A 27,882-nucleotide genomic window follows, 5' to 3' on the forward strand; every position below is an offset into this window, starting at 1 on the left:
CAAACAAGGTTAATGAGTGCTTCACAAAATACATGACATTTTTTTTAACTAATGAATATAGATACAAGGGAATTAATTTTTAAGCACCAAATCATAACATATTAAGGTTGAGACCAACAAGAGACTGGATCCTTGTTGTTATTTGAGATTTTCCACATCCATAGCATTAACAAATTATTTTTTACAGCTTTTAAACAATCCATTAAGTATTCCCTATCAGAAAGGATGTCACATTTCCAAACAAATGTTCCATTAGATGAAGTTTGCTAGTGCTATATATTCTCACGAAAGACTATAAAGAGGGACGACATGAGAGCTTCCTCAAAAGGGAAGCCAAATAGTCTCTTTACTGGCTGCAGATAAGGTCATAAATCCTGCCTCCTCCATGTTAGCAGAAGGGACATGGACCAGATAAAAAAGTCAAAGTAACGACAATTTAAACAAATGTTTTGTCTTAGATGTTTTCTGCTATATGGGTACTTCTTATCACACTGAGGTTTTGTTGAAATGTAGATTTCGATTTTGACTATAAACAATTAGTCAATGATTTATAAACCATTAACTAAGCCATTACATAGGCTACAACTTTATTTTAAAGTTTATAAATTCTGCCCAAGTAGATTTTTTTCTTCTTCAGAGCTTCCTGGTTCTCCTCCCGTAGAGACAGACTCGGGAGTAGGAATGACTGAGGCAGATTCTGAGTCAGATGCTGACTCGGACTTCTGTTCGGTTATAAGCGCTCACTGCTCAGTCGTGACTTCTCCCAGGCGACTCAAACGCTCCGCACCCTCGCGTATCGTGTTACGTCAGCGGTGTGTGAGCGCGCGCCGGTGACGCTGCGGGTCACTCGCTGAGCAGCTCTGCTGCGAGTCGCTGCGTCTCCATTGACGACCAACTTTCTCTCCTCTTTTCAACCTTTATCAAACATCAAAGACTCTTTTCACCAGGATGACGGTGACTCCGGAGCGGACGATGACTAACGCCAAGATGACGCGACTTGTGTCGTTTTTATCAGGTGAGCTTCAACTGTAACCTGCGTTTCTAAAACATATTCTATATTTATTTTATTGTTTTAGCTTTGGATTAACAGCAAATTGATCAAATACAGACACATACAGAAAACAACTAACAGTTAATTTTCAAACATCCTCCTACAAGTGACAGAATTGTAAATTTGTGATAGAAAATACTATATTAAAGGGCTTTTATTAAGTTTTAATACTAATAAAGTCAAAAAAGCATGTTTTAATGATCACATAACTGTTTGTTAAAGTGTGTCAGTGCAGCTCACCTGCTTTCCGCCTGTCTGTCTGTCCCCCTGTCCCGCTGTCCCCCTGTCTGTCTGTCCCCCTGTCCCCCTGTCCCGCTGTCCCCCTGTCTGTCTGTCCCCCTGTCCATCTGTCTGTCTCACAGCTCTTCTCAAAGGGAAGAAAGTGGCCTTCAGTGATTTCTTACACAAACTTGTCTCCAGTCAACAACTCTGCCAACAGTGAGTGTGAGAGTTTGAAGAAATGCACGTGCATAATTCCTGTTTTGTGTTCAAATGCATGAAAACAACTGTCCTGTTTTTCTTGTCTATTTAATTGAAGTTTGGACACCCAGAAAATCCTGCGGCCACCCAGAAGGCCGAGAAAGGAGAAGGTCAAGAAAAGCCCGGCGGTGAGCACAGAGAGGAGGATTTTAAAATACTGAGTGTTGACAGGACATGAAACTGAATCTGACCTCCTGACCCTCGCTGTCCCTCTGTGTCTTCTTTCTCCGCAGAGCTCAGTGGACACAGAGACCTCTCAGTAAGTCCTTCTTGCCCTTTGACGTCTCTGTAACCCTGAACAGTTATAAACAGGGTATAATACGTTTCTGCTGAATGTATCAATAACTCGTAATGTTTCAATAAGGAGTCTCAAAACATATAGGAAATCTGGATAATATTTTTTGCTGCTTGATGTGACCAGAAAAGAGTAAATGATCCCGTAACTTTTGCTCTCTCAGTTTCAGTTTGTTCTTCTTGAATTATTCTTAGAGATTTAATATTATTATTCATTCGTTCTGATAATAGAAAATAGAGAAATGTTAATCAACTTGGGCCCCAAAGCTTAAGGGGTCTCAAGCGCAGCTGGGGAACCACTGGACAAAGTATTCTGTTCTGTGCACTAGCAATAAATTGTTTATTATCCAAAATAAACGTAATAAAAAGTGATTAGGGATTTACAGATTGTGCCTTATTATGTAGTTTTCGAATTCGGACTGATTTCTGCTGCTGTATTAAACAGGACGAAGCCGTCAGACTTTGACTACCTCAAAGTTATCGGCGTCGGGAGCTTTGGAAAGGTGGGAATTTTCTATTCTTGTTTTTTTTGTGTTGTTTTTTTTCTCCAGAGAGGGTGCAGGGACCTGACATGTCATATTTCAAATGGTTACAGGTGCTGCTTGCAAGACACAGAGAACAAGGGGGCTACTATGCTGTGAAAGTGCTGCAGAAAAAGATGATTGTCAAGAGGAGAGAGGTGATACATCAGTCTGTCTGTCTGTCCATCAATACGTCTGTCCGTTGTCCTACCTGTCTGTCTGTCTGTCTGTCTGTCTGCTGTCCTACCTGTCTGTCTGTCTGTCTGTCTGCTGTCCTACCTGTCTGTCTGTCTGTCTGTCCGTCTGTCAGCTGTCCTACCTAACTGTCTGTCTGTCTGTCTGCTCTCCTACCTGTCTGTCTGCCTGTCTGTCTGTCTGTCTCTCTGTCTGTCTGTCTGTCCACTGTCCTACCTGTCTGTCTGTCTGTCTGTCTGTCTGTCTGTCTGTCTGTCTGTCTGCCTGCCTGTCTGTCTGTCTGTCTGTCTGTCAGCTGTCTGTCTGTCTTCTGTCCTACCTGTCTGTCTCCTCACTGTGTCTCTCTGGTCTCTGCAGCAGAGGCATGTGATGGTTGAGAGGAGCGTGCTGCTGAAGGGGCTGCATCATCCGTTCCTAGTGGGACTCCACTTCTCTTTCCAGACGCCGACGATGCTCTACTTCGTCCTGGACTATGTCAATGGGGGGGAGGTATGAGTGTGAAAACTCTCTCTCTCATCCGTGTGATGACTGAAAACTGTAGTAACAATAGTAACACTCACTTTGCCCTTAGCTATCAGTTTTTATAGACGTGAAAATGAGAGTCGAAGTAAAAGTTATGTGGATAAAACCAAAATAGTTTGCTACATATGTATGCATATTTAATTTAAATTCAAAGACGCTGTCAGTCTTTGTGTCACTTATGACGACTGTGTATCTGTTTGTCCTCAGCTTTTTTACCACCTCCAGAGAGAGATATCATTTTCCGAAGCCAGATCTGCTTTCTACGCGGCAGAGATGGCCACGGCGCTCGGCTACCTCCACTCCCTTGACATCGTTTACAGGTACTGAAATCCCAATGAGTTGCTCACTGCAGAGAGCACTGCAGATAACATGTTTTTCACAGACATACCACTAGCCCCCACCACTGTCCTCCAGCAGCACTTCAAAAAACTAAAAAGAGAAAAGAAGCAAATGTAAAAAGTGTGGAAAATATAAGAAAATCCTCGTAAACTAAACCAAAACGTCCATCTGTTGTCTGCCAGGGACCTTAAACCAGAGAACATCCTGCTGGACAGCGGGGGTCATGTGATGCTGACTGACTTTGGGCTGTGTAAAGAAGGCGTGGCCGCAGGGGGGGTTATGCACACGTTCTGTGGGACTCCAGAGTACCTCGCTCCGGAGGTGCTACAGGGTGGCCCCTACAGTCCAGCAGTGGACTGGTGGGGACTCGGCACTGTGCTGTTTGAGATGCTCTATGGACTGGTGAGTAAAAGTGAAAGAATCTCTTTCCTTTCCATCCTCTTCCTTATTGTTCCTCAGCACCTTCACCTCACTCTCCCTGTTCTGCCTCTCAGCCTCCATTCTACAGCCGCAGCAAAGCAAAGATGTTCGAGAACAAACTCTACGCTCCTCTGCAGCTGGGGAGCGGGGTGTCTCAGGCGGCCCGCTCACTGCTAGAGGGCTTGCTGGAAAGGGACGTCACCAAACGCACGGGGGCAAGCTGTGACCTGGTAAGTGCACCCCCTGAAAAAGAGAAACAAACTGTGACAGAAGCACAGAGGATCTAATGTTGATGTGTTTGCAGGAGGAGCTGCAGGAACATCCTTTCTTTGCCTCCATCGACTGGGACGACCTCCTGGCCAGGAAAGTGGAGCCTCCCTTCATCCCTAACGTGGTACGAGTTATTCGGAAATGAGTGGAGGGCACTATTGTTTCTAATGAATGCAGCGTACCTGAGTGTGTGTTTGTGTTTGCCACAGTGTGGACCCTGTGATATCAGCCACATCGACCCCGCGTTCACGCTACAACCCGTCCCGGCCTCCGTGAATGAGCGCTGCCGGGCGAGCGGTGCCAGCGAGGCCTTCCCAGGGTTCTCCTTCATGAACCCAGTGGAGTACATGACACCACAGCCTGTGTCATAACCACAACCAAACCTCCGGGAGCACAATTGTTCAAATATTTATTTTTTTACATAATAAATTATGAAATCAAGGCTAATTTAAAACAGATTCTTACTCTAATACAGCAACAGCTTTATTTCACTGCTTCCACTTGACTAAATGATGTGTTTGCATATTTTATTACAGTCATTTTAACTGTATTGTCATCATCATAAGAAATAGGCTGGTCACTATTTCACAAGTCCTCGGTACTTCAATGCTTAAGGGGCATGAAACAATAAACACAAAGCAGTTTCATTGTTCAACACTTGAAATTTAAGTCTTTGATTCACAACATATATTGCAACATTCCCATTCAGCTTCTACATTCACAGTTTACAAAGGTAAAATACTTCACAGGTCTTATTTAAACCCTGCAGAGTGACAAGGGGATTGTGCATCAGAAGCAAAATACAGAAAACATCTCCTTGTGGCATTTACATGACAATCCTTAAGCACTCTTTGGATCCAGCTCTGACTAAAGCCATGTTCAGACATATGTCAATGTCAACAATGTCTATATTATTTATAGAACTCATTTAAAACAACTTAGTTGACTAAAGTGCCTTACAAAGTAAAAGGTACAACAAGAAAACAGCAATACGCAATATATCATAATAGTAATGATAATAAAATCTGCTGGGATAAAAACAATAAAGAAGAGATCTGCTTTTTACAATGATCTGCTTTTTACAATGGCTCGGCCGCCTCTGGTTACAAGTCTAGTTTTAGGCAGATCCAGGAGCAGCTGAATGGCTGAGCTCAGCTCCCCAGATGGAGGGTGAACATGAAGAATTGTCCGGGTCAGACATGTTCACATCAACATTCATGCGAAGGCTGTTTTCTCTCTGTTGTGTTCTGCTACAGCACATCAACACTATAGCGTCGGCCCTCCTCAGCAAAAGCTCAAAAGTCTAAATCTTTTCCAACCTGAGATATTTGTATTCTTTTTTTTGCAGCCATTACGTCACCCACTCGCTTGCTGTGAATTTTCCAGACATTTTCCTGCTGCGTTCTCTTTGGCTCACTCTGACCTCTGCCAGACATTTTACTAGCGGGCAGGAAAATGTCCAGACTTCAGTCAGTGTCTGAAAGCAGCTTCAATACGTGAAGGTGAGTTTCTTTTCTAGAAAAGAACAAAGGTAACAGAACAAGCCGAACACTGACTGGTGTCTCAAGACCAGAGCTCCTGGTCTGATCCCTTATTCTCCTCTTTACAAGTGTGTTAATAAAGCTGTTGGAAGTTAATCAATCAATCAATAAACTTAAATAACTTTTAAAGAATTAAAAAATAAAAAATAGAGTTATTTTCAGTCCTGGACTATGTCATCTTCAGTAGATGCTGATGGAGGAGTAGCTCTGGTCGCTCTGGCAGGTGAAATAAGCAATCAGCTGACCGTTACAGATCATCAGGAACAAGCCGCTACCTACGGATCAACAGAAGAGAGCATTAAAGTCAGCCGAGCTAACAAAGACAGCTGCAATAAGTTACAGATAAGGTCTAATTTAATTTACCTAAAGCCAGCCACCACTGCCACACCATGGGGAACTCCAACATCACTGCAGCATGGAAACAAAACACACAGTTTCACAACACGTTTGGTAACTTGTGTGAGTAACCTGGCTGGTGTTGTTGTGTTTGTCCTCACCGACACTGGTGATCGCAACATGCAGGAGAGTGACAGTGAGGGCGTAGTCCCACACCCGCCTCCTCACCACCGCGGCAAACAGGAGGCCACTGCAGAAGTAGGTGAGCTCCAAGGACAGGAGGTTCACTGAGGGAGACCAACACAGAGAGAAAATGCATCATCTGTTCAAAGTTCACACTCATCGTTCATTGTGTCGCCTGCGTTAGCGGCGCTCACCCAGGTATTTGGAGTTGGATTCAGTGGGCTCGGTCTTAAAGTCGAATGGGATCAGTCCGTCGAAGTGATCCAGCCTGAATGAAGAGAAATCACTGTTATTGGTCCAGATTGGTAAAGTGCTGAAAGTGCAATTAGTGTTAATGTGCCTTGAGCCCTTCAGGTAAATACACTGGGTCACAGGATGTGGACAAACTAACGTAAAACTCATGAAACAGGACTTTAAATCGGAGATAAACCTCCCTCCATCGTGCACCAGAGCTGTTTTTATGTGCTTTGTGTTAGGTCATACTCCTACAATGATGGCTCCATGGCCAGATTAACCTGGCAATTTGGCCCTTAGACAAAAATGAGACGCTCGGGTCCTATTGACCCCCAGTTCCTGCTGCTCTGTGTGCACTGCTGTCACCTCTCACCTCCACACACCCATTAAGTACCAACTGCACTTTATACATGACCTTGTGTTTTTCCAACAATCCTATGGTTTGTGTGTGTTATTATTTTTTAAACAGATTTATTTTGGAATATTCACCACAAATAAAAGTTGATAAGAGAAACCCCTTTGTCACCATGAGTTAAGAATGCCTGAGACGTAATTTTGTTTGTAATCATGTTGTTTGGATGTACATATTCCACAATTTGGAATCTGCAAATTTGCCGTTGATGTGTTATCTTATTTGATAACACTTTATTGTACAGACACGGCAGCTTCCTGTAGCTTCTTTGAAAGGAACAGATATATAACTGTAAATGTATCTGACAGTTCCTGGAAATTACTGTAATTAGATAATAAAGATAAGGGAGGTGAGAACACGGCTCAGTTGGTTCAATTGTACAAATTAATTCCACTAAATTACTAGAGGGACCCAGATATTCATTCAATATTTCTACTAGATTACATTTTACAGTAGTCTTTCTAGACTCGACACAATGTATTAATATTGTTGCTAAATAAAGTGGTAATGCTCATTATAACTGTTGTGTTAACTGTTTAAACTACATGACGATGCCTTATATGCCATCATATAGTTGTGTGGTATTGAAACTAATAACCAAGCATGAGGATAAGCATTATGATCCGTTATTAGCCACACCCTGGTGATTATGGGGGATTGAGGTGCTTGTGTTTGGTGGGCAGCTTTCGTGAGTGCATTTTGCGTGGTGTATGCGTGTGCGCATGCGTGTGAGGGATTCAAACCTGAAGGCACCGAAGCACACGCTGGCGATCATGTAGAAGAGAGAGTAAAATATGAGCAGACACAGCAGCAGGTTGAGGAGCACGGTCTGTGGGACGGAGACACACACAGAGACAGGGGAGGAGACGTGATTTCACAACAACTCACTGTTTTATAATCTGTCAACAATACAACAGACACACACACACAGACAAACACACAACACGAGCAAACCCCTGGAGCTGTGTGAGCAAGCAGACACACACCACCACTCTTTAACTGCTGCAGAACCTGACCTGCTGCACACTTTGGTTATTGATAACTGATGAATAATCGATGCATGTCACAATAAAACGCACACAACAGCCGCCTCTGCACCATCGATCTCCTCACGGCCACCGTGTCGCCCCGCACACACGCGTCCCCTCGTCCCTTCTTACCTTCGAGTCGACCGCTTTGCCTTTGAATGCCATCTCATGCTTGTTTATAGGCCCGAGCGAAATAATGCGGGGCTGCTGCGGGGATGCGCGACCCCGTTAATCCCGCGACTCACCGGATCTCTCGCGCCATCTAGCGGCGGAACGCAGGGCGCAGGCACGAAAGCGGCGCCCCTGCGTCCACAGCCCCGAGAGTCTGAACTCGTTTCACCTCGTATCGCTGCTTTCAAACACTCTCCCCTGCGTGCGTGCGCCAAGTGATCGCAGAGTCATTCATGCTACTGCAAACAAAGTAATCAATTAATAAAATATAAAAACACGCAGAGGGTGCCGTCTATTTCCTGGACATTTTCGTGCGAAAACGGCGAGATGTGCGAAACGTCCGTCAGAGGAGAGCCGCCCTGTGGTGGGAGGGATTGAACACTGCTGCAGGTTAGCTGGAGACGATCGTTTGTGTTGAACAGGAGTCTGTGTGTGTGTGTTTTGACACAACAAACACACATAAGTAACGATCGGTCCACAGTTGTGTCTTCAAATCATGTAAACACGTCCCCGAAGTACCACATGTCTTTGTGCGCAGGAGCTCAGGATCCCTGCCAGAATAAAAAAACATGTCTCCACGTTATATCACCCTGGATGTTATTGTTCATTACAGAGCTGAATAAGATGCACATGTGGTGCCCGTTCTCCCCGATTCCGCTCAGCGCGGCTTGTTTCCCTTTGTTATCGCATCATCTCACACACACATGGATGCGTGTTAGCAGTAGAATGTACAATTTGGCTGAAGATGTCACTTGAGGTGATTGTGACAGGGCTGATCTGATTTAATCCATCTCTCAGCTCCGGTGTGAACGGACCGATCGCAGCCTGAGCTCGGGAGCTGGAGGTTTGGGGCTTTGAGGGGTGTGGGGTGGGGGGGAAACAACCGGTTTCCAGCCCGCAAGATGAGGCGGCGGCTCCCGGACGATAATGGGAGAACACTGCGGTCGGTCCCTGCGCTCCGCCGGTCCACACACACTTCTTAACAGGGGAGGAGGGGGAGACTTGTGCGTGCACCGGGTGAAACATGAGCCACGGTGCGAGTCCCGGTTGTATCGGCATGCGAAGTGACTTTTAGTTTTTTTATTCGGGGGCCGTGTCGCGGCTGCTCACGCGCCTGGGATCGAGCCCAGATACAGAACTTTTCCGAGCCCCAAAGTTGTCAGGCAGCGCATCTTGCACGCATGCGCACATCCGTCCTCCGCTGCTCTAAATAAGAGTTAAAACAGAAACGAGGTGAGTTCCACATTTTTTTTAAAAACAACACCGCAGCTAAACACATTTTATTTCCACGAGCCGAGGAGACATTTGAAAAGCCGACATTCGTGCTCCTCCGAGGGGTCAGTTCACATTTATTTCCCTCTGTGATTTAAAACGGAGAGAATAAATCGTTTTTGTTTTTTCTCCCCCAAGTTTCTATTGAAGAAATTAAATGAAGCAACAATGGAGACAGGAGCGTCGTGTTGTTGCGAGTGTTCGTGTTGCTGAGGGAAATATTCGCGTGAGGTAAAATGCGTTTTCCTGCTGTTATTATCCGGGGAAACTTATTTATTACATATTGTCCCTAGCTGGCTGCATCCAGTCACAATGCTATGGAGGCTAGCCGCGGAGCTAACCCCCCTCCGTACGTTCAGCTGGGCGGAGTGGAGCTAGCTGCCTGATAGCTTCATGTCAGCGGTAGCTAGCAACCTGGGCTGACATTCCGTGACAAGGGGAAAGTGAAGAAAATCGCCGGAGCGAAGGAAAACACCAAGTCGGGAAATTACACCGCAAACATCGGCTCCTGTTCGACGCGTAGTGGCTCCGCGCGGTTTGTTTAAATGGGTAACTTGAGTAATTTACATAGTTTAAACGTGTTGGTGGCCTCTTCCTATGCTCCGCCATTTTGTATAAGACGAATGCTAATCATGGGCGCTCTTGAATACACTTTATTTATGGGCAGAATAAAACTGGGCTGCGAGGAGCGGAGTCAAACTTCCCCCAGGCGCAGTGGTCCGGCCTGTTGTTTACTTTGCACATGGTTATGGCCGCGGTGCAAGCCCCTAAGCATCCCTTAATTCATTGTTGATCCTGCGTCAACACTAAAACGTTATATCGCAATATTAGTCGGATTAAAACGTGTTGAAGTTTGGCCGCTCGGCGCAGCAAACAGTGTTCTCCTCAAATGTGATAAACAAGCGATCGCGTCGTTTGTTTGTTACCAGGCGAACGGCGGATTTGAGGAGATACTGATAAAACAAGAAAAAGATGAACTTGTGTGGTTAACTTAAAGTTGAGGCGTCTCTTCTTGCCTCTGACAGTGATCGGGGTGGAGGTTCGGTCTAACGAGGCCGGTTGTGCGCGTATCCGCCCGCGTGTTGACCAGCAAAACATTATTATTATTGACTGTTTTGTCTGAAATCGAAGTGCATGGTGTCTCCTGCGAGCCGGCGCACAGTCGCCATCTAGCGGTGATGCTGCGCAGTGCTGTGTACAAGTGCAGGTAGACACTGTGTGTGGAGCTCAACGCAGGTATCATGATGATCACACACAGGGAACACAAGAGATACAGACCAAACAGACAAAAAACAAAGGCGTGATTAGATTTTGCCCCTGAAGCTGTCTCATCCATCATTTTTGTATATTTTGCACATCTGTAATGTATAAGGTTGATGTATGACAGTGTTTTTAAACCTGGCTTTTCTGTTTTTGCAGGTCAGGGGTTATTAGAGGAGTGGGAATGACCGACACTCCACCCAGCGATGGACCCTCCCAGAGTTCGGAGTTTGACATGATGGGTGCTCTGGACTGGAAGGACGGTATCGCCACTCTCCCAGGAAGTGACATCAGGGTATATGAGAGACATATGTTTGTGTTCACGTCCAGAATTCGTCATTTACTATTTGTGTATATTTCACTGATTACACACAGATTTGTCTTTGTGGTTTTAAGTGTTTCCGTGTGAAGGGAGAACATATTGCTTGAAAGGGTGATTTGGACAATAAAATTATATCTCATAAAAAAAAAATAGATGTCTCTGTATCGAAAATGTTCACAGTAAGTAATTTTTTCCTGAATGAAGGTTGTGGTATTAAACTCTTCCTTCTAGACAGAGAATGCAGTAGATCAATTATTTCTTACTTGAAACAAAGACCACATCTGCAAGTATCATAGACAAAAACAAATAGTTTCAAAAAAGAATAAGGACAAATGCCGATGTTAGGGAGTGTGACGATTGCTTCGGTTGTCATTTGGAGAAAAGCTGAATGAAATTACCACCTCGGCTTAACAATGTCCTTGTAGCAACGCTGATAAGCATATCTGCTTTTCTTTTCTTTGTGCCTTTCAGTTCCGCATGACGGAGTTTGGGACTCTTGAGATTGTCACAGACCCAGAGGTCAAAGGGCGAACGGCAGAGCCTAAACGGGAAACCTTGGACCCAGCTCCGACTCACACGCCCACCCCTCCTCCAGAGGGCCAATCACAGACGAGCAAAGCCAAAGTTCCAGCCAATCAGGGTCAGCCAGGATCATCTCAAGCTAAAGGTACCACAGCACCTGTTTAACCCCTTTTATCAGTGTTTTTATACAGAGCTGCAGTATTCTCTTTAATGATCTACTCATATTTTTTACGATAAAGACCTATTTTTTGTCTTCCCTATCATCAGCTTCTGGTCCTGTGCTTCTGTCCCTAGCTGAGGGCCCCAGTGTGGAGGATGGTCCCAGTGTTGAAGTTGGCTCCAGTGCTAACATGGGCCCAAATGGGGAGCTTTCAAGGTGCCGGGCCTGTGGAGGTCATGTTTCACGGGATGCCCTCTTTCAGGGAAGGTTCTGTAGCTCCATTTGTGCACAGCCTTCCAGCGGCAGGTGAACTCACATACCTTCTTTTCTCTAATGCACAGGTTTTCAAAATGTGAGTCTGTGGGCCACCCCTCACAAAACTTAAAAAAGGGCCCTCCCACCACATTGTAGTTCACTTGCTTAGCTTCAGTCAATTTCACTCAGGAATTGAGCAAAGATAGTCTAATGTTGCTGTTTGAAATAACTTCAGGCTGCTTTAAATACATAAAAAAACATTTATTTAATAAGTTTTGAAATAGGGAAATAAAACAATACAAATTTCCTGAACTGAATCTCTGAACCATCCCTTTAACTAAATCACACATATTTAGGCAGTTCAAAATAACCTCCTCTTTTATAGTTAATGTGATTTTTGTATTTCCAATCGCTTTAGTTTCCCATGTACTGCAGCTGTTTGGAGGAGAACCCTGGGGAGGCCTGCCTCCAACTTTGAAAACTTCTGCTCCAACTCCTCCTTGTGGTTCTTCGGAAAATGTTGGTTTGTTATTTTCACTTGGGTCAAATCTTTCTCCTTTTTTTTAAGATCATCTCCAGGGGAAGCACGGGAGAGTCAGACAGTTGAAGGTGAGAGGCTCGGCAAACGTGTGCGCAAAAAGAGGAAGATCTACATGGACTCTGGTGATGAAGAGGAGGACAACCAAGAGGAACCAGAGGTCAGGAGGATGCTCCTAAGCATTTGTCACTAGTGTCTTCTTCCATACCTACTGGCAAATTAAAATATTATCTTCTGTACATTTTTCAATTGTTCCCCTTGAAGAGTTGAGAGAACAAACAGGAGACCTGAGAAAAAAAATTGATGGTTCTGTCTTTTCTCCTTTGTAGGAAAAAGCCAAGATTCCCAAAGGCAGGAGAGGCTCTAAGATTGCAAAACTGGGTAGGTTAGACCACTGCCTGGAGAAAATGTTTTTCTTGTCTCCAGGTCTCTACATCCTATTAAAATATAAATTCAAGGCTGTAAATGGTCGATGTAAAGCACTATTCCTCAAATTCAGTTTTCAAAACTTTGCAACTTTTTTCTGGTGAGAAATTAAGTCAAATTCGAAGAGTTTCCTCTTATGTATCACCAGTAGCTTTTATTTTTAAATATTTTTTTCTGTTTGGAATTTAAAATGACTTAGATTCGATTGAACCTTTTGTCTGTAAATTTAACAGTTGACAAGAAGGAATTAGGACTGATATATACTTAGGTTCTAAATCTTTATATTTTGTGCATTTTCTTATGTACATGAAATTCATAGTTATACCATCACTTATACATATTCTACATATCATACAGATTCTCTGGTGAACTTTCCTGCCCTGTAAACTGGGCTGATCCTTTAAACTGAACTGAGAGTTTTATTGTGTATCCAATAATGTTTTTCATGCCCCTGTAGGGACCGCCCCTCCCACTAAGAAGCGTGCTTGGAGCTGGCCTGCTTACATTGAAGAGGAGAAGGCCGTCGCTGCTCCTGTTAAACTATTCAAAGAGGTATTGTCCGGTTATTTTTAGATTGACTAGATGATGTTTTTTGTTAAACTGAATTGTGCTGTGATGTACATTTTTATCTCTCCCAGCATCAGTCGTTTCCTCAAAGCAGGAACAGTTTTAAGGTGGGGATGAAGCTTGAGGGACTGGACCCGTCACACCCATCTCTGTTCTGTGTGCTCACTGTTGCAGAGGTACGAGTGCTAACGTGGTTTATGGATTCGGTTTAGCCGAATATTGGGAATTTCTTTACATCTGTTCATAATTTTGAATGTCACAGTCGTTATTCAAGTGTCTCTTTCCCTCTCAGATCCAAGGATACAGGGTAAGGCTTCACTTTGATGGCTACCCAGAATGCTATGACTTCTGGGCAAACGCTGACTCGTGGGATATGAAACCAGCGGGCTGGTGTGAGAAGAACGGACACAAGTTGCTGTTGCCGAAAGGTAGACACAAAAATGCTCACAACACACTGCCTTTTCACAGTCTCACAAATGAACAAAAAATTGGAAATGATTTTTTTTTATAAATAGTTTAGTTGCAAACGTCATGACACAGTTTGTGTTGTAGGTTGTAAGGATGGAGAGTTTAGTTGGAGCATGTATGTGAAGAACTGCAGAGGGCAACTGGCCCCGAAACACCTTTTCAAGAGCCTCAACACAGTGAGCATTAACCACACAACCACACTCTTTGACGCCACCTGGTAGCTTTGTGTATTCACAGATTAAATTAGAGTTTCAAATCAATTTTCCTTTTCAGTCTGTGACTCCGTCTGGATTCAGAGCCGGGATGAAGCTGGAGGCGATTGACAGGAAGAATCCCTCGTTGATCTGTGTAGCAACCATCGCTGCTGTTGTCGACAACCGCCTGCTCATTCATTTTGACAACTGGGATGACACCTATGATTACTGGTGAGCCTGGCTTGACACTGAAAAAACAGGGATGATCCAGAGATATTCGCTAGTCCACCTAGGGCTCTGCTGTAGATTGAAATCAAGTGAAATCATTAGAGCTGCTTTCAGGGAGGCACTGAACCCCGGATAATCTCCTGAAATTATTTGAAGGGACTGTATGCAAGAACACAAATGGTCGAGTCAGGGACTCCAGACTATTTCAGGAGACATATCTTGGAGAATGTCCAAATGAACCTGTGTGAAATTTGTCACCACCACCATGATGCACCACGAGTGACCGACGCAAAATTGGAAAGAAAGATGAAGCAGAGAAGCCATTCAAATAGACGACTCCAACAAAGATGTCAATTTGGAAAGACATCGAGATTCCAGAGCTTTTGGTGAAAAGGGCTGATGTTGATGTGCTGCAAACAAAAACATGTGATCTCTGCATTGGAATTGTTTCGTTACATCCTGTCTCCTGTGCCACCCGTCGCCCAAACTTTTTTTTTTCTGTTGCTGTGAAATGTCTGACCAGAGAGGGTCCTGCTGCATTCTTCAAACATAAAATGCAAACTCAGGAGAAACTCCAGAGCATATTTCCTGGACTGTTTTCCGTCTACATAGCTTCTGAACGATTCTAATGTAGTGTGCATATGAAAAGGTTCACAAAATGAATGCGATATGGTTTAATAAGTTTGCAAATGGATCAGATCCACATCACCAGACACACGTTGTATCTGTATGTTCACCTGCGTGTTGTGATGTGTTAAGGTGCGATGCAAGCAGTCCGTACATCCATCCTGTTGGGTACTGTGAAGAGGCCCAGCTAACTCTGACCACCCCAGCTGGTAAGACACAGACCAAGACACATGTGGGTCAGTATAATCTACTTTCATATACTGTAGGGCCGGACTAATATAGGATCTAACTTTAGCTAATTAACGGTTTGACTCTACTAATAAAGCTGAAATTATCTAACACTTTTCTGGTATATTGATTTACCACTGTTAGAATGAATGACTCAACTCTTTTTAATATTAAATATTCAGGGTAATTTTAAATTGCCTGAATGGTGAAATGCATGCTGCTGTCATTTCCTGCAGATGCAAAGCTAGTCTCTGCTTTTTTATCTGTAATACTATAATGGTGTCTGTGTAAATGTTGGTCTCTGGTCAGTGACTGATGGATCTAATGAGATTGTATTTCACTTTCTTAGAATATAAACAACCTAAGAGTTTTTCATGGGAGAAGTACCTGGAAGAGACGGGATCACAGGCGGCTCCTGCTCGGGCTTTCAAACCGGTACAATTCATAAGCACAAATACATAAACAGAAGATGTTTATTCCTGTATGTACAGTAGCAGTCTGTATGAAACGGTGTTTTTATTATGATGCTCTGTATTTGCAGCGACCTCCTCATGGCATCCAGTTCGGGATGAAAGTGGAAGCTGTCGATAAGAGGAATCCAATGCTCATCCGTGTTTCAACGATAGTCGACACAGAGGACCATCGACTGAAGGTGGGACATCTTCTCCTCATCAAGATGCTCTTTGATTCCACTCTGTGTTCAGCTTATGGCTAATTATCTGTCCACTCCCCCTTTGCTCATCTAGATTCATTTTGATGGCTGGAGTTCAGAGTACGACTACTGGGTGGAGACAGACTGCCCCGATCTGCACCCTGTAGGGTGGTGTCAGAAAACAGGACACCCACTACAGTACCCTAATGGTGAGACACACTGAAACTCTCCCTGTCTCTCCTGCTCTGCCTGCTATTCAATCAGAGGAGTCGTAAAATTGTAATTTCAACAGATGAGTCAGCAGTTAGCAGTCAGAAGAGTTCGCCTCTTCCTTCATTTAACTTATGTAATGAATCCAAAATCCTTATGTGTGTGTGTGTGTGTGTTTATTTCAGGCTCCAATGAAAATATATTGACTGCCCCAGGACAAGGATGTCCTACCCCAGGATGCAACGGGGTTGGCCACATCAGAGGACCTCGCTATGGGACACACTACACGTTAGTAGCACATACTCAGTTTTATGATTTCACAGGAGACATCCACATATGTTCTCTGTTGAAAATGTGTCAACTCTGCTGCAGGTACATACTATTTGGAGTTTTAGAATTGCTCAAATTAAGAAGTTTGGAAATGTCGCTGGTCGCCAAAAACTTCGGGGCATTGGTTGGTGTGGACGGACGGAAACAAACTTGCTGATTGGGTCCTTCGGCGATTCGTCATGCTCCTATCATATGATTTCATTCCAGAAGAAAATAACCGTCCTCATAACAGTGTAGAACGCAACATTGACAATCAATTTCAAGTGTTGCTGATCTTGTTGTCTTCGCTAACAGATGCAGTGAAGTTAAATTCTGCATTTGCAATCCTACAACTGCTAACATTGATAGGACGCAAGCTATTACTAGAGTAATATGTGTGAATTTGCATGTCCAGGGTGACGTGAATGTCTTCCTGTTTACACAGACATGCACCTGTCCAGTGTATGAGTGGTCATGTGACATGCATTTGGACAGGATTGGATTAAAACAGATACAGAGCCAAAACGCTGTTGTGAACAGAAATTGTCTCTGTTTGACAAAACATGTTTTGTTCTTTTCTTACTCTGAGAATACATTTATTTAATACATTAATTTAAATGCTCTAGTGTTGTCTCTAAAATACAAATCTTCTACATTTAATTTCAATTTAAAAATAAATCTTATCACTGTTTCTCTCGTGCTGCTCAATGAGTTATTTCACATTGGTAAAATCTCATGTATTCACATTTTATCTTTGTTTGGAGCCTGTGCTTTCAGTTAGTGCAGGAGTAGAAGAAATGGCTTCAGTGATCATAAATGTCGATTGTGTTTGTGTGGGTTGCCGCCAGCATAAATGTGTTGCTTGTGTTTGTGTGTGTGGGTGTTTGGAGCCTTTAAGGTGATCTTTTTAGCTGCAATTCCCTCCTAATTGTTGTAACCTGTTTAATGATCTCATTCACAGTTATATAATGAGTGTTTCTTGCAGTGATGGGCCTGGGTAAAGTTTGTGTGTCCTCGTGTGTGTGTGTGCAGCCAGGTGAGCTGTCCCTATTCTGAGATGAATATGAACAAGGAGGGCCTGCTGCCAGACCGTCTCAGCGGAGAGCGACCCCTCGCCCTCAGTGGACCTCATCCTCGCGGGCGACGCCCCGATCTTCACCCCAACACTACGACGCAGACCTCCTGTACGCCTGAGCCGCCCGAAGGAGCTGAGGACTCCCAGAACAGGTCTGCCGCTGAACACGCACAAGGACGACACTCTACACCGCACAAACACACTGTGAAAAACACTCACACTCTCAGGAGCTCTCCAATCAGTGTGTTGAATGCAATTCTATCCAGTGGTCGGCTCTTGAGATGTGGGTAATCTGTGTTGCTAGGAAACCCGGGACAGTGGAAGCTGAGCGTGTAGGGCGCAGCAACCAGCCTGAGCCACCGGGGGGAGCCAGCGACCAGAGCCACAATGGAACGAGACCTAAACGGTAGGAGTTGTGACGCCATCGCACCAAGCCATGCTGCTGCAGTTCAGTACAGAGGATGTTCCCGTGCCTCAATGTTTAACTTACAGTACATTGTTGTCTTCCTCAGGACTGCACCAGTTCCTAAATACCTGAAAATGCACTATGTTAAAGAGGAGGTCAGCGACAGTAAAGGTGTGTGTGTGTGAATTTATGTAAAATGAGATGACAAAAAGTAAATCACCCCCTCATCCCCACTGACTGTGTCTCCTCCTCCTCCTCCTCCTCCTCCTCCTCCTCCTCCTCCTCCTCCTCCTCCTCCTCCTCCTCCTCCTCCTCAGCCTCTCCAGATGCCATCTCTCTCCAGCAGGCCCTCCACGAGTCTGTGTTCTCCCCCGGCCTCTCTGCCTCCCCCCCTCACCGGGTGGCTCTCTGCTGGGACAAACACTGCCAGCTGCTGCCCGAGGTCCTGGGGCTGACTGCCAAGAGAGTGGCCACTTGGAGCGCCGAGGAGGTCAGACGTGCTCACTCACTCACACACACAGCATCAACACATGAAAAGCAGACGATGTCCTCGTTCCCCGACTAAACATGAAGGCCTCGAGTTGTTCAGAGAAACAAAATTAATTAACTGTCAGCCTGAGATTCATGTTAGCCACTTAAGATAGTAGATAAACATGTATTGATTAAAATATCATTTGTTTGGCGGCTAGTTTGTAACATTTTGTCTCTTTTTGTTGATCAGGTGGCCAGTTTTGTCAAAGGACTTCCTGGATGTAAAGAACATGCTGCTACTTTTAAAACAGAGGTGAGAACTTCCTACAGATAGAACATATAGAAATTCAATCTACTGACAAACTCTATGATCATTTTTTTATACATACTTAATTATTTGTTAATATTGTAGATTTAAATTCATATCTTTTATAGTTTGAATGCTAATAAACAATGTAAAAAATTACGCCCTCATGATGATTTCAATTGTTTAGGTTTTTCAGTAATGTTATAAAATTATGATATATTCCCATGCTATCTTAATTTATTTTTCATTTCAACATGTTTTCGTATGATTATTAAGTATCATTAGTGTTCAACTATGTTTGATCGAAAGGGGGCCGACAGTGTTTGTCACTGGCTGATTAATGAGCAGCTTGATTATTTCAGGAGTTGGTAGAGATAAAAAAAATGGAGCTAAAAGAGAATGAATATTTGTTTTCTACAGAAACACAACTCAGCAAATCCAATAAGTAGCTGTGTGTTGCCTTGCAACCACTGGATGTGTAAATAATAGATTAACTGTTGTGGCAATGTGCGATGAAGATAAAGAATAGGAATCAGCCACTTCAGTTGAAAGAAGATTGTTCTAAAAAAAGAGTCAAATGAAATTGAATCCTTTTTTTTGTGCCCTTAGCAAATAGATGGCGAGGCTTTCCTGCTACTCACCCAAGCGGACATCGTCAAGATCCTGTCAATCAAGTTAGGACCCGCCCTGAAGATCTACAACTCCATCCTCATGTTGAAGAACGCCGATGAAGAGTGAGACCTGGCTCTGTGAGGAATCGCTTCCTCATTTCCAGGCTCCTCAGCTCCAGTCTCCTCAACAAACACTCGGCTGAAGAGATTTGAGATTGATTTCACGTTTGCTGCATTGATGCAGCTACAGAAAAGAAAAGAAAAGAAAGCCATGATCTTGAAAAACGTCCATCTAACCCCACCCCCAACCCCCCTGCCCACCTCCTCTCGTCTCTCTGCGAGGGGCACTGGTCGACCCTGAGGGAAGATACCATGAGGAGTCCACTTATATTGTGTTTGTTTACCTACCAAATCATATACAAAAAAAAAAAACTACAGCACCTTTAAGGCTTCTTAATATTGTACAGATAATGACTTGGATTTAGTGTCTCCATTCTGTTGCATTTCTTGTTTTATTTGAACGGTATTGAAATGGTGCTTGAGCTCGGTGAAGATTGAACAAGCGTGTTTGTGGTTTGTTGCTTTTTACATAGCAACCGTAATGCGTGTGTTTCTTCTTTTTTTTTTAAAGCTGCAAAATACAATCGTGGGGTGTCGAGGTTTTTCAATGTGAAACCCAGTGGAGCAGAAGCACTATGTAGTTCAGCCTTTCTCCTCTAGATGGAGAAAGTGAGCCACTCCACAGGCCCAGAGGCAAGAGAGTTGGGTTAATTTGGAGTTGGCTGAAGTTATGGTTGAATGGGAGGGGGGTATCAAATTAGTGTGCATTTGTGTGTGTGTGTTTGTTTGAGAAAACGAGGATGTAATTTCCCAGCAGCCTGTGTGTGTTGCTTCTCTGTTGTGACAAGCAGGGCTAAGGGCTAATTGTTAATTCAAGGAAACTTGCAGTTTGTTGCTGTGGAGTGAAACAATGAACCAGCTTGTGTTTGTTTGTCTGTTTTATTTTTGGGAATGGCACATGAAACCGAATGTTTAAAAAAACAACACATCTATTAGTTGTTTTGTTGATAACGATCATTTTGTTTGGTTCAAATAACCTCTTGTCATTCACGTTGTAAAAAGTATATCGCTACAAAACAGAGCGTCTCTGCTTCGTTCAAGAGTTTACTCCTTTTTGGTTATGCTAAACCTTGACATCTGTCTCCAGGGAAGGACATTGTGACAGTGGACTGAAAACACAAGCCTGGATTCCTGCATAGATTTTGGGAAGACAAAAACAGAAAGAAAAGGAAAGCATTGCCGGTGTCTTTGTAAATGAGCGTGCACTTCAGCCAGTTGGAATGTGTACATCAGCAACTGTTTATATGCAAACAGCTTTTATTTATGTATTCTAATTTAAGGGGTAATGGTACGCTGGCTGCTCTGGAGGGAGATGTGGCTCTTTGACGGAATGTGTGAATGAATGAAAATAAATGAGATGCACACTGCCTGCTGTCCTCAGCTGACCTCAGTCATTTCACCACGCACACACACACACACACACACAGAAACACAGACACAGACAGATTATCTCCAATTGTGGTCTTTATCTGTGCATTTTGGAGTTAAAGAGGTGGAAAACACATTTACTTAACTACTCCACTTAGTACATTTTTGAGGTACAAGTAGTTTGACAAACAGTCACAATTTAAGGTTTGTGTACTTTTCTAGAGCTTTTAACCGTATCATGGACTTTTAGGGCAAATAGAGATTCCTCTTGTGGTGCAAGTGACTTGAACTCTATCGCAGGAAGAATCTTTTTTGGTTGTTTTGATACGTTTACCCTGGATTTCAGTTTTTCTTCCAACACTGGGAGTTGGACAAAGCAACTTACAACTTGCAACTTCAAACTCAACTTAAGGGGAACTTAGTCGCCTTTTCCAGAGCGTCCAGTCTTTGAAGATTGATCTGATGTACAAGCTTGGAATCTTTCATGATTTCACTGTCTGCTTTTTTAGGACAGATTTTTACCTGTACTGTATTTGTACACTGTGATATTGTTGCTTTTAGACATTTAAATTACCTAAATAACTAAAATGGAGGCACATACGTCTGCAGAGGCCCAACAGTCCCATTAAAACCAATCAAGCTGCATTAATTTAAACATCCTCATAGATATCACCTCCTTTAATGTGCCTGGTTTTCTTTTCATTAAGAACCATGAATTATTCTCTGGAAAATCCCTCATCCAACAATGTTAATGAAACTGATAAAAGCTATGGTCCCTTTAGTCCCACGTCCCATCCCTCTAAGTTTTGTGGAAATCTGTTCTGTAGTTTTTGTGCCAGATAAAAACAAACAGTGGAGAAATCATGACCTCCTTGGTGGAGTTAATAATCATAATGAAAACCAAATTTGCTGTATTTATCGAAATGTGGTTCCATTGCCACCAGTTCATTTCATTCACATTAGGTTCAGAATCTCTGGATGTGATGGGGAATCAATCACAGTGACCTGAAGCTCACACCAGACTGATCATGATGTAATTCACTGTAGATGTTTCAAATCAGTCTGCTCTTGGATTTCACTTCACGACTAAAGACCAAGATAACATTTTCATTACAGAAATCGAATGAATGATGGAGGGCAGTTTCTTCACCTGTGTGCTCATAGACATTTATTTACTTCACTATCAAATCCACGGCTCGAGATTATAGAGACATTATGATTTAAGTCACAAATCTTAAACACGATTCAGCAAAAAAAAATGTATTTTCACTTTCAATTTCTCAAACCTTTGAAATTAAACATTGAATTTTTCATTTCAGAAATACTGTAACATGAAGTTAAGTTTGGATCAGATAAGAGAAACATCAGGACACCTGAGCATAGAGCTTTAGAGTAACCTTTAAACTGAAAAGCTCTGAGGTTGTGACCCCTGCTTACTGTAAAAAACATGCCACTGAAAACTGGGTCGCTGTTACACCCATGACCCAAATGGAAAATAATGGTGAAAACCCACCCACAAGCCAGTGTGCTGTGTGGGCCACATGTGGCCCGTGCCCAACAGAATGCAACTTCCTGTTCACTACACCTGGTTCATAGGCAACAGGCTGCAGCATTAAAAGCCATGCCACCACAACCAGCGTGTGGGTGAACATGTATTTCTACACAGCCAAACATTTCAACAATACACCACCATGTCCAAAACTCCTGCTCCTGCCTGGTAAGACAAATGACCCACCACTCAACAAGGACACCTAGGGACCCATTTGGTGTCCTGCATTCTACAGGGCTCCTACAAGTGGGGTCCTTTAAGTCAGCAGTATGACTCACTGCTATTTGACTTGAGCGTTTCCTACAGGCTCCTCTGGATGCACTCCTCTGAAGAACACTCGATGGTTGATGATCACTCAGAATAACAGAGCTCACCGTGGGACTGGCCTGGAGCAGCCACAGATTCCCACGACCCCTCCTCCACCACACGCACGCACACACACACAGACACACACACACACACACGCACACACACACACACACAGACACACACTCACACACACACACGGGGCTGCACAGGCGCTCAGGCAGTGAGGAAACAGAGGCAGAGCAGCTTTGCACCACTTTTTTTTACTGAGACTGTTATTTACTATAAAAGCGTCACTTCAGCAGCAGCAGCCGCACTGAAAAGACGAGGAAGAAGAAGAGAAGCGTCTTCATCCGCGGAGGAACGAGGTGAGGGAAGAAGTGTGGATGTAAGAATCAAAGTGCTGGAAAAGAAGAAGAAGAAGAAGAAGAAGGAGAAGAGGAAAAAGACGCACACGGCGGAGTGGGAGGAAAAACGCAACTCTGCCTGATGTATCTCGATGATGCCGAGGATCCAGTTTCTGCTCCGGATTCACGTCCACAACAAGGCAAGTACCCGAGGCGATCGCTCACTGGCCGCGTTCACATAACACGACACTGATCTGCAGTGAATCAAGCCATGAATTTAAAGAGGAGCCGCATTAAAGATTCATGCGTAAAAGCGCATGTGAAATGTGGCTGTTGGATCAGCCGGTGTGTCGGAGGAGGGAATCGAACAGTGAGTGGAGTTGGGGCAGTTATTGTACCAACGTGACTCCTTTTATTCTCTCCCCTTTAAATGACTGCAGTGAGACAGTGGAGTGAAGTGACAGGGTCCCGTCGTGTTCGATTCCCCTGATGGAGGCATGAGAGGTTCAGGAGCAGTTCAGAGGAGGAGATGGTTGAGGAGGGGGGCTGCAGGGGCCGAGGGGGGGCTGGCATCTCATTAACTCGGCCACATGTCGTATTAAAGCAGCTATTTCCTGTTGTGTGCAAAGCAGAGTGAACTATCTCCTCTGTAACACCCCCTGTGCTCTTCTTCCTCTCCTCTTCAGTGTGAAGCCAGAAGATGACTGCAGCCAGTCCAGTCTGCAGCACCGCCTCCTCCCACTCCTCACCTGCCTGTCTCCCAGCATGCCACAGGCACCTGAGGATAGGCAAGGCCTTCCAGACCAAGCTGCCCCTGCGCTCTGCCCCCGGCGTGTGGCTTCTCCTGGGCGTAGTGGTGGTCGTGGTGGGCATGAGCGTGGCAGTGGCGGGCTATGTGTCCGCCGAGCCGAAGCCCGTGGGAGGCCGTGGCAGCACCCACGCCGAGAGGATGAAGCTGACGGGGCCCGTGGTCATGGGGGTGGGCCTGTTCATCTTCATCTGTGCTGCCACGCTGCTGTACGAGAACCGGGACCAGGAAGTCCTCAAATACGAGACGTCTGACGACCTGGAGGACCTGAAGGGGAGGAACAGCTGGGAGGACTCGCAGGAGCAGCCCAGCTTCGGCTGCCAGGAGCAGTGGGAGTGTAAAGACACAGAGCAGGGATCCTGGGCTGCTCCAGCCCACACACTCCCACTCTCAAACCAGAGCTGGGGGCCTCCTCTTCCTCCTGCTCTGCCTCGCACCAACAGACACACCATCAGCAGCAGCACAACATCTCTGAATGCAGGAGGTGGAGGCAAGGAGAAGGTGGACATAGAGGAGGAGGAGAAGGAGGAGGGAGGGTCAACCCTACTGGCCCGAGTCTTGCACCATCAGGAACCGACTCCTCACCCACCTTCCCCCTGCCTGTCCATCTCCCACTCCGCCGTCTGCTCGGACTCCTGCAACTCCAGTGAGATCCACTTCAACATACGGACAGACTCTCCTCTGCCGCATCAACACTGAACCCCCCCCCCCCCAGGTTCAGCTTCTGCTGTCTCATGAAACATGCATGACGAGGCGCATTCTGAAGTTTTCATGTGCAGACACAGACTATGCATTCCTCAACGAACTCACGAAGCGTGAGCTTGTACGTTTTAGTCCCTCGGAGGGGCTCTGAGGCTCTGAGTCACTGTCTCGGAAGGTTTATTTTTTTTTTACCCCACATTGTTCCCTGACTCACTCGCATTTAAAAGATTGGAGCTATGCTGTTTGATGTCAACTCAGCATCTTGTACGACTTTGATCGCTCCCGTGCCCAAGAATCCTTAAAGCCACTGCTTTCCTGACCATATTTGGACGCAAGGAGGTTTGCTGAAAAGTTATTTGGGTGCCACACTCAACTTTAGGCTTTCCCTCTTTCCCTCTCTCACACACACACACACTCACTCACTCACTCACTCACTCACTCACTCACTCACTCACTCACTCACTCACTCACTCACTCACTCACACAAAAGCATCTACATTTCTCTGCTTAAGAGGTTCACTGAAGAGGATGAGCTAGATTAGGGCTCAAATGAGTCTTTATCTGATCTCACACACACTGTAATCTGCTCTTTATCTGAGAAAATTGCGTCTCGGTATAAACAAGAGAAACACACACACACACACACACACACACACACACACACACACACACACACACAGAGGCCACACTCCTCTCACTCCCCACCTACAGCCCCGCTATAAATACCAGCTGATGCGTTGTGCAAGTTTGGACTCCACTTCTAGTTTTGGGTTTTACAGTAATTCAAAACGTGTTTGTGATTCCCACCGCTCAGCTGCTCAGTTCTGTCGAGCGTGGCGAGTCGAAATCTTCAAGAGTTTGGAGAGAGAGAAAAAGAAAAGAGCAAAAATCTGGTGAGGCTGGGACGAGTTATTCCTGACGCAGCGCAACGGAGAGAAGCTGTCCTCTCTCCCACCATCACGACCTTTCATCTCCTCTCTCTTCATCACCACCGCTTTCCTACGCGTTATTCAAATCCTCCTCAATCCTCCTGCTGCAACCCCCCCCCCTGCAAAAATAAAGAAATAGGGCACAAAAACAATGCAGAGTGAAAAATGTTATCAGGGAAAGTTAGGCCAAATGAGTGTGTTCAGTCGGAGGGGTACGCAGGGTTTAAAGGTTTCAGGATTTTAATTATCACCAGCATTTTCTCCTGCAGCCTCTAATTACACCGGGGATCGGTGTGAAGGTTTTTATAGGTGCTTCAGGACTGCAGAGTATTTCCTTGTTGTTCGGGCCCATGCTGGGATCCGGCCATCCAGATGACGAGCGAGACTGAAGTGTACAGTCATTTGCAGCCACACATTTTTCTCACTAAAAACATCACCCCTCACACACAAACACACATTCACACACACAATCAGTCGGTGGAGGGCTTTGTGTAGGTGCAGTGAACATGTATTTTTCAGTGGCCGGGATGATTCGGAGAGACGTGTGTAAATCCTGCAACGAGCCGCGAGCAGAGTCCTCCGCTCTCATCGCTCGGAGGAGCAGCTCCCTCCTCAGCCTCGCTCACACACACACACCACAGCCCTCAGTGTGGCATCATGGGAAGCAGTGGTGGATCGAGGATTCCTTCGACTTAAGGGGCCATAAAGGGGCCACAATTTACCCAGAGGGGGCAATTATAGGTCCAAAGTCAACGCACAAGTCCTGATTCAGAAAGGTGCCTACTGAAGTCATTCCTTGTTTATGTTTTTGATTCAAAGCCACACATCTCTGAATATATTGAAAAAATTGCTCCTCATTCCAGCACATTATGTTCTTCAAAAAATCTTAGAAATAGGTTGTTTTCTTTAAATCACATTGTCATGTTTATTGTTTGTATTGTTAGGTTATAAAAAGGAAAAGACTACTGTCAGGACAGGGGTACTACAGGGGCTAATCCGATTTGAGCTTGGGCCAGTGCCCCCCTGGTCCCACCCCGGGATCCACCACTGATGACAGAAAGATAATGGTTTGTTGAGCTGAAGCTGATGTTTTCTTTAACGATTAACCTGCAAATAATGTCCTGGATTACTGTCATTTGTTTTTGTCTTCACTCACTCAGAGTTCTGCAATAAACCCGACATTCATGAAGGTTCTAATGTCCAGTTTGTTTTGAAACAGTTTTATCTCAGCTACACACTCTCATGGTGGTGGCTGCAGTTTGTGTTGACGGCTGATATGATAGAGCTCCATGGTGGAAGAAGCTGTGACCACTGTGGTGAATGATGGCTTTCACCACATTGGATTATTTTATTCACCCCATTCATATCTGTGAGGATCGAAGGAAATACAGCTCTTTGTGTAATGCAGCAAGTTTAACAACTTCATTCTCCACTCTGAAGGCTGTCAGAAAAGAAATGGCGCCCCAGCATTCTGATTGTTACCACTGCCGAGGTTCTGTTTCCACCCGTCTGTTGGTTTGTTGGCTGGTGTTTGTTTGTTAGCGAGATAATGCAATTACCCGACGGATTACCATGAAACCTGGAGGAGGGCAGAGTCTGGGGAAACTGGGGATGCGGATCAGGGGCGGATCCAGGAACGCGTGATGATGTTATGTTGAGGGGACTGATATTTCTGAGTGTGTGCAATTTGTGTAGATCCAAATAAAAGTCCTATGTTGCCATATTATTGAATGGAACTTTTCTTGGTGAGCTGACCCAGACACAGAGAAGAAGAAAATCCACACTCACTAAAAATACATTGTAGACTGTGAAAAACATCAATAAAATCAGAGCCCTTAAAAAGAATAGAAAAAATCCTAAAATCTATTTGAAGTCAAAGTTAAAATGAATAAAACCAATGCTTAAATAAATTAAACCTAAAATAATTATCTGCAGCGACCCACTAGATAAAGTGCATAGTACAAAAAGAGATCAGCTTTGCTGACTATAATTAATATGACTCATGTTGATTTATATCAAAGTTATTAGAAGTTAACAGAGGTGGTTAACTGTTTCTAGCTGCTGCAGTTACCATCATTTATACTGATGGTCACATTACACTTAGATGTGAAATCTCACACCATGAATTTCAGTATCATCACACACCTGCACACATCACTGCAGCAACAGAGTGTTCAGGAAAATCTGTAAGGTTCCTCTCCAGCTCAGCAGCGTTATATAATTCAGCAACACACGTTTTATGCTGCATTGAGAATATGACTCGAATCGAATCCCCTCCTGTGAGATCACGCTGTGTGTGTGCGCGTGTGTGTGTGTGAGTGTGTGTGAGTGTGTGTGTGCATTGATACATATCTGAGCAGACGGACAGTAGGCTGTAAGCTGCTTAACCCCGCGCTGACTCAGAAAACATGCAATTTCTCGGTTCCTTAAGAGGCAGAGGAGCCATCATCAACATTTTTCTTTGTATAGAAAGATGAGAGGCTGAGGATCAACCAGCCTGAAGACGCTGCTCTGAAAAAACAGCTTTCATTTACACCTGTAACAGCAGAAACAGGGATTGGGTTAAGACGTCTACACGACCAGGTGGATAGATGGAGATATGTTTTCCAACACCATCGTTGTCCACATCAGACATTCAGTGTATTTTT

General features: G+C 44.5%; 4 protein-coding genes across 6 annotated transcripts; 3 read left to right on the forward strand and 1 right to left on the reverse strand.

Moving 5' to 3' along the window:
* The first annotated feature begins 848 nt into the window (after positions 1–848).
* Positions 849–5,154, forward strand: sgk2b (serum/glucocorticoid regulated kinase 2b). The gene is made up of 12 exons (XM_053432873.1): positions 849–1,015; positions 1,414–1,489; positions 1,590–1,659; positions 1,765–1,790; positions 2,271–2,328; positions 2,421–2,504; positions 2,899–3,030; positions 3,271–3,383; positions 3,585–3,804; positions 3,897–4,052; positions 4,127–4,216; positions 4,302–5,154. Exons 1-12 carry the CDS (start codon positions 949–951, stop codon positions 4,461–4,463), a joined length of 1,254 nt encoding a protein of 417 aa, XP_053288848.1. The 5' UTR covers positions 849–948; the 3' UTR covers positions 4,464–5,154.
* LOC128449615 (transmembrane protein 244) lies at positions 4,489–8,047 on the reverse strand. Its single transcript, XM_053432874.1, has 6 exons — positions 7,959–8,047; positions 7,542–7,627; positions 6,347–6,420; positions 6,131–6,256; positions 5,997–6,041; positions 4,489–5,908 (listed from the first exon to the last, which is right to left on the reverse strand). Exons 1-6 carry the CDS (start codon positions 7,989–7,991, stop codon positions 5,814–5,816), a joined length of 459 nt encoding a protein of 152 aa, XP_053288849.1. The 5' UTR covers positions 7,992–8,047; the 3' UTR covers positions 4,489–5,813.
* A 1,306-nt stretch (positions 8,048–9,353) lies between these two features.
* On the forward strand, positions 9,354–20,592 carry l3mbtl1b (L3MBTL histone methyl-lysine binding protein 1b). 3 transcript variants are annotated; one of them, XM_053432875.1, is made up of 22 exons: positions 9,354–9,500; positions 10,689–10,824; positions 11,323–11,518; positions 11,641–11,839; positions 12,357–12,486; positions 12,656–12,707; positions 13,210–13,304; positions 13,391–13,495; positions 13,612–13,747; positions 13,872–13,963; positions 14,061–14,212; positions 14,969–15,072; positions 15,414–15,499; positions 15,606–15,716; positions 15,811–15,925; positions 16,112–16,214; positions 17,268–17,462; positions 17,615–17,716; positions 17,823–17,887; positions 18,034–18,206; positions 18,438–18,500; positions 19,104–20,592. In XM_053432875.1, the coding sequence occupies exons 1-22, from the start codon at positions 9,427–9,429 to the stop codon at positions 19,230–19,232; spliced, it is 2,613 nt and encodes an 870-aa protein (XP_053288850.1). In that variant the 5' UTR covers positions 9,354–9,426; the 3' UTR covers positions 19,233–20,592. The 3 variants fall into 3 exon arrangements, with proteins under 3 accessions (XP_053288850.1, XP_053288851.1, XP_053288852.1); XM_053432876.1 differs by having other exon boundaries at positions 11,668–11,839; XM_053432877.1 differs by having other exon boundaries at positions 11,668–11,839; positions 14,969–15,045.
* A 2,053-nt stretch (positions 20,593–22,645) lies between these two features.
* Positions 22,646–26,423, forward strand: LOC128450087 (uncharacterized). Its single transcript, XM_053433534.1, has 2 exons — positions 22,646–22,995; positions 23,482–26,423. The coding sequence occupies exon 2, from the start codon at positions 23,496–23,498 to the stop codon at positions 24,300–24,302; it is 807 nt and encodes a 268-aa protein (XP_053289509.1). The 5' UTR covers positions 22,646–22,995; positions 23,482–23,495; the 3' UTR covers positions 24,303–26,423.
* The last annotated feature ends 1,459 nt before the right edge of the window (positions 26,424–27,882 follow it).

The sequence above is a fragment of the Pleuronectes platessa genome, chromosome 10, assembly GCF_947347685.1.
Source record: "Pleuronectes platessa chromosome 10, fPlePla1.1, whole genome shotgun sequence".
NCBI lineage: Eukaryota > Metazoa > Chordata > Actinopteri > Pleuronectiformes > Pleuronectidae > Pleuronectes > Pleuronectes platessa.

Coding starts and splice junctions, on each gene's coding strand:
- l3mbtl1b (XM_053432875.1), top strand. CDS start 9,427: ATGAAGCAACAATGGAGACAGGAGCGTCGTGTTGTTGCGAGTGTTCGT. Junction 15,500..15,605: donor CTGCTCGGGCTTTCAAACCG/GTACAATTCATA, acceptor CTGTATTTGCAG/CGACCTCCTCATGGCATCCA. Junction 17,717..17,822: donor AATGGAACGAGACCTAAACG/GTAGGAGTTGTG, acceptor TGTCTTCCTCAG/GACTGCACCAGTTCCTAAAT.
- LOC128449615 (XM_053432874.1), bottom strand. CDS start 7,991: ATGGCATTCAAAGGCAAAGCGGTCGACTCGAAG. Junction 6,042..6,130: donor TGTTGCGATCACCAGTGTCG/GTGAGGACAAAC, acceptor TCCATGCTGCAG/TGATGTTGGAGTTCCCCATG. Junction 5,909..5,996: donor GCAGTGGTGGCTGGCTTTAG/GTAAATTAAATT, acceptor GTTGATCCGTAG/GTAGCGGCTTGTTCCTGATG.
- LOC128450087 (XM_053433534.1), top strand. CDS start 23,496: ATGACTGCAGCCAGTCCAGTCTGCAGCACCGCCTCCTCCCACTCCTCA.
- sgk2b (XM_053432873.1), top strand. CDS start 949: ATGACGGTGACTCCGGAGCGGACGATGACTAACGCCAAGATGACGCGA. Junction 1,791..2,270: donor GTGGACACAGAGACCTCTCA/GTAAGTCCTTCT, acceptor TGTATTAAACAG/GACGAAGCCGTCAGACTTTG. Junction 4,053..4,126: donor CGGGGGCAAGCTGTGACCTG/GTAAGTGCACCC, acceptor ATGTGTTTGCAG/GAGGAGCTGCAGGAACATCC.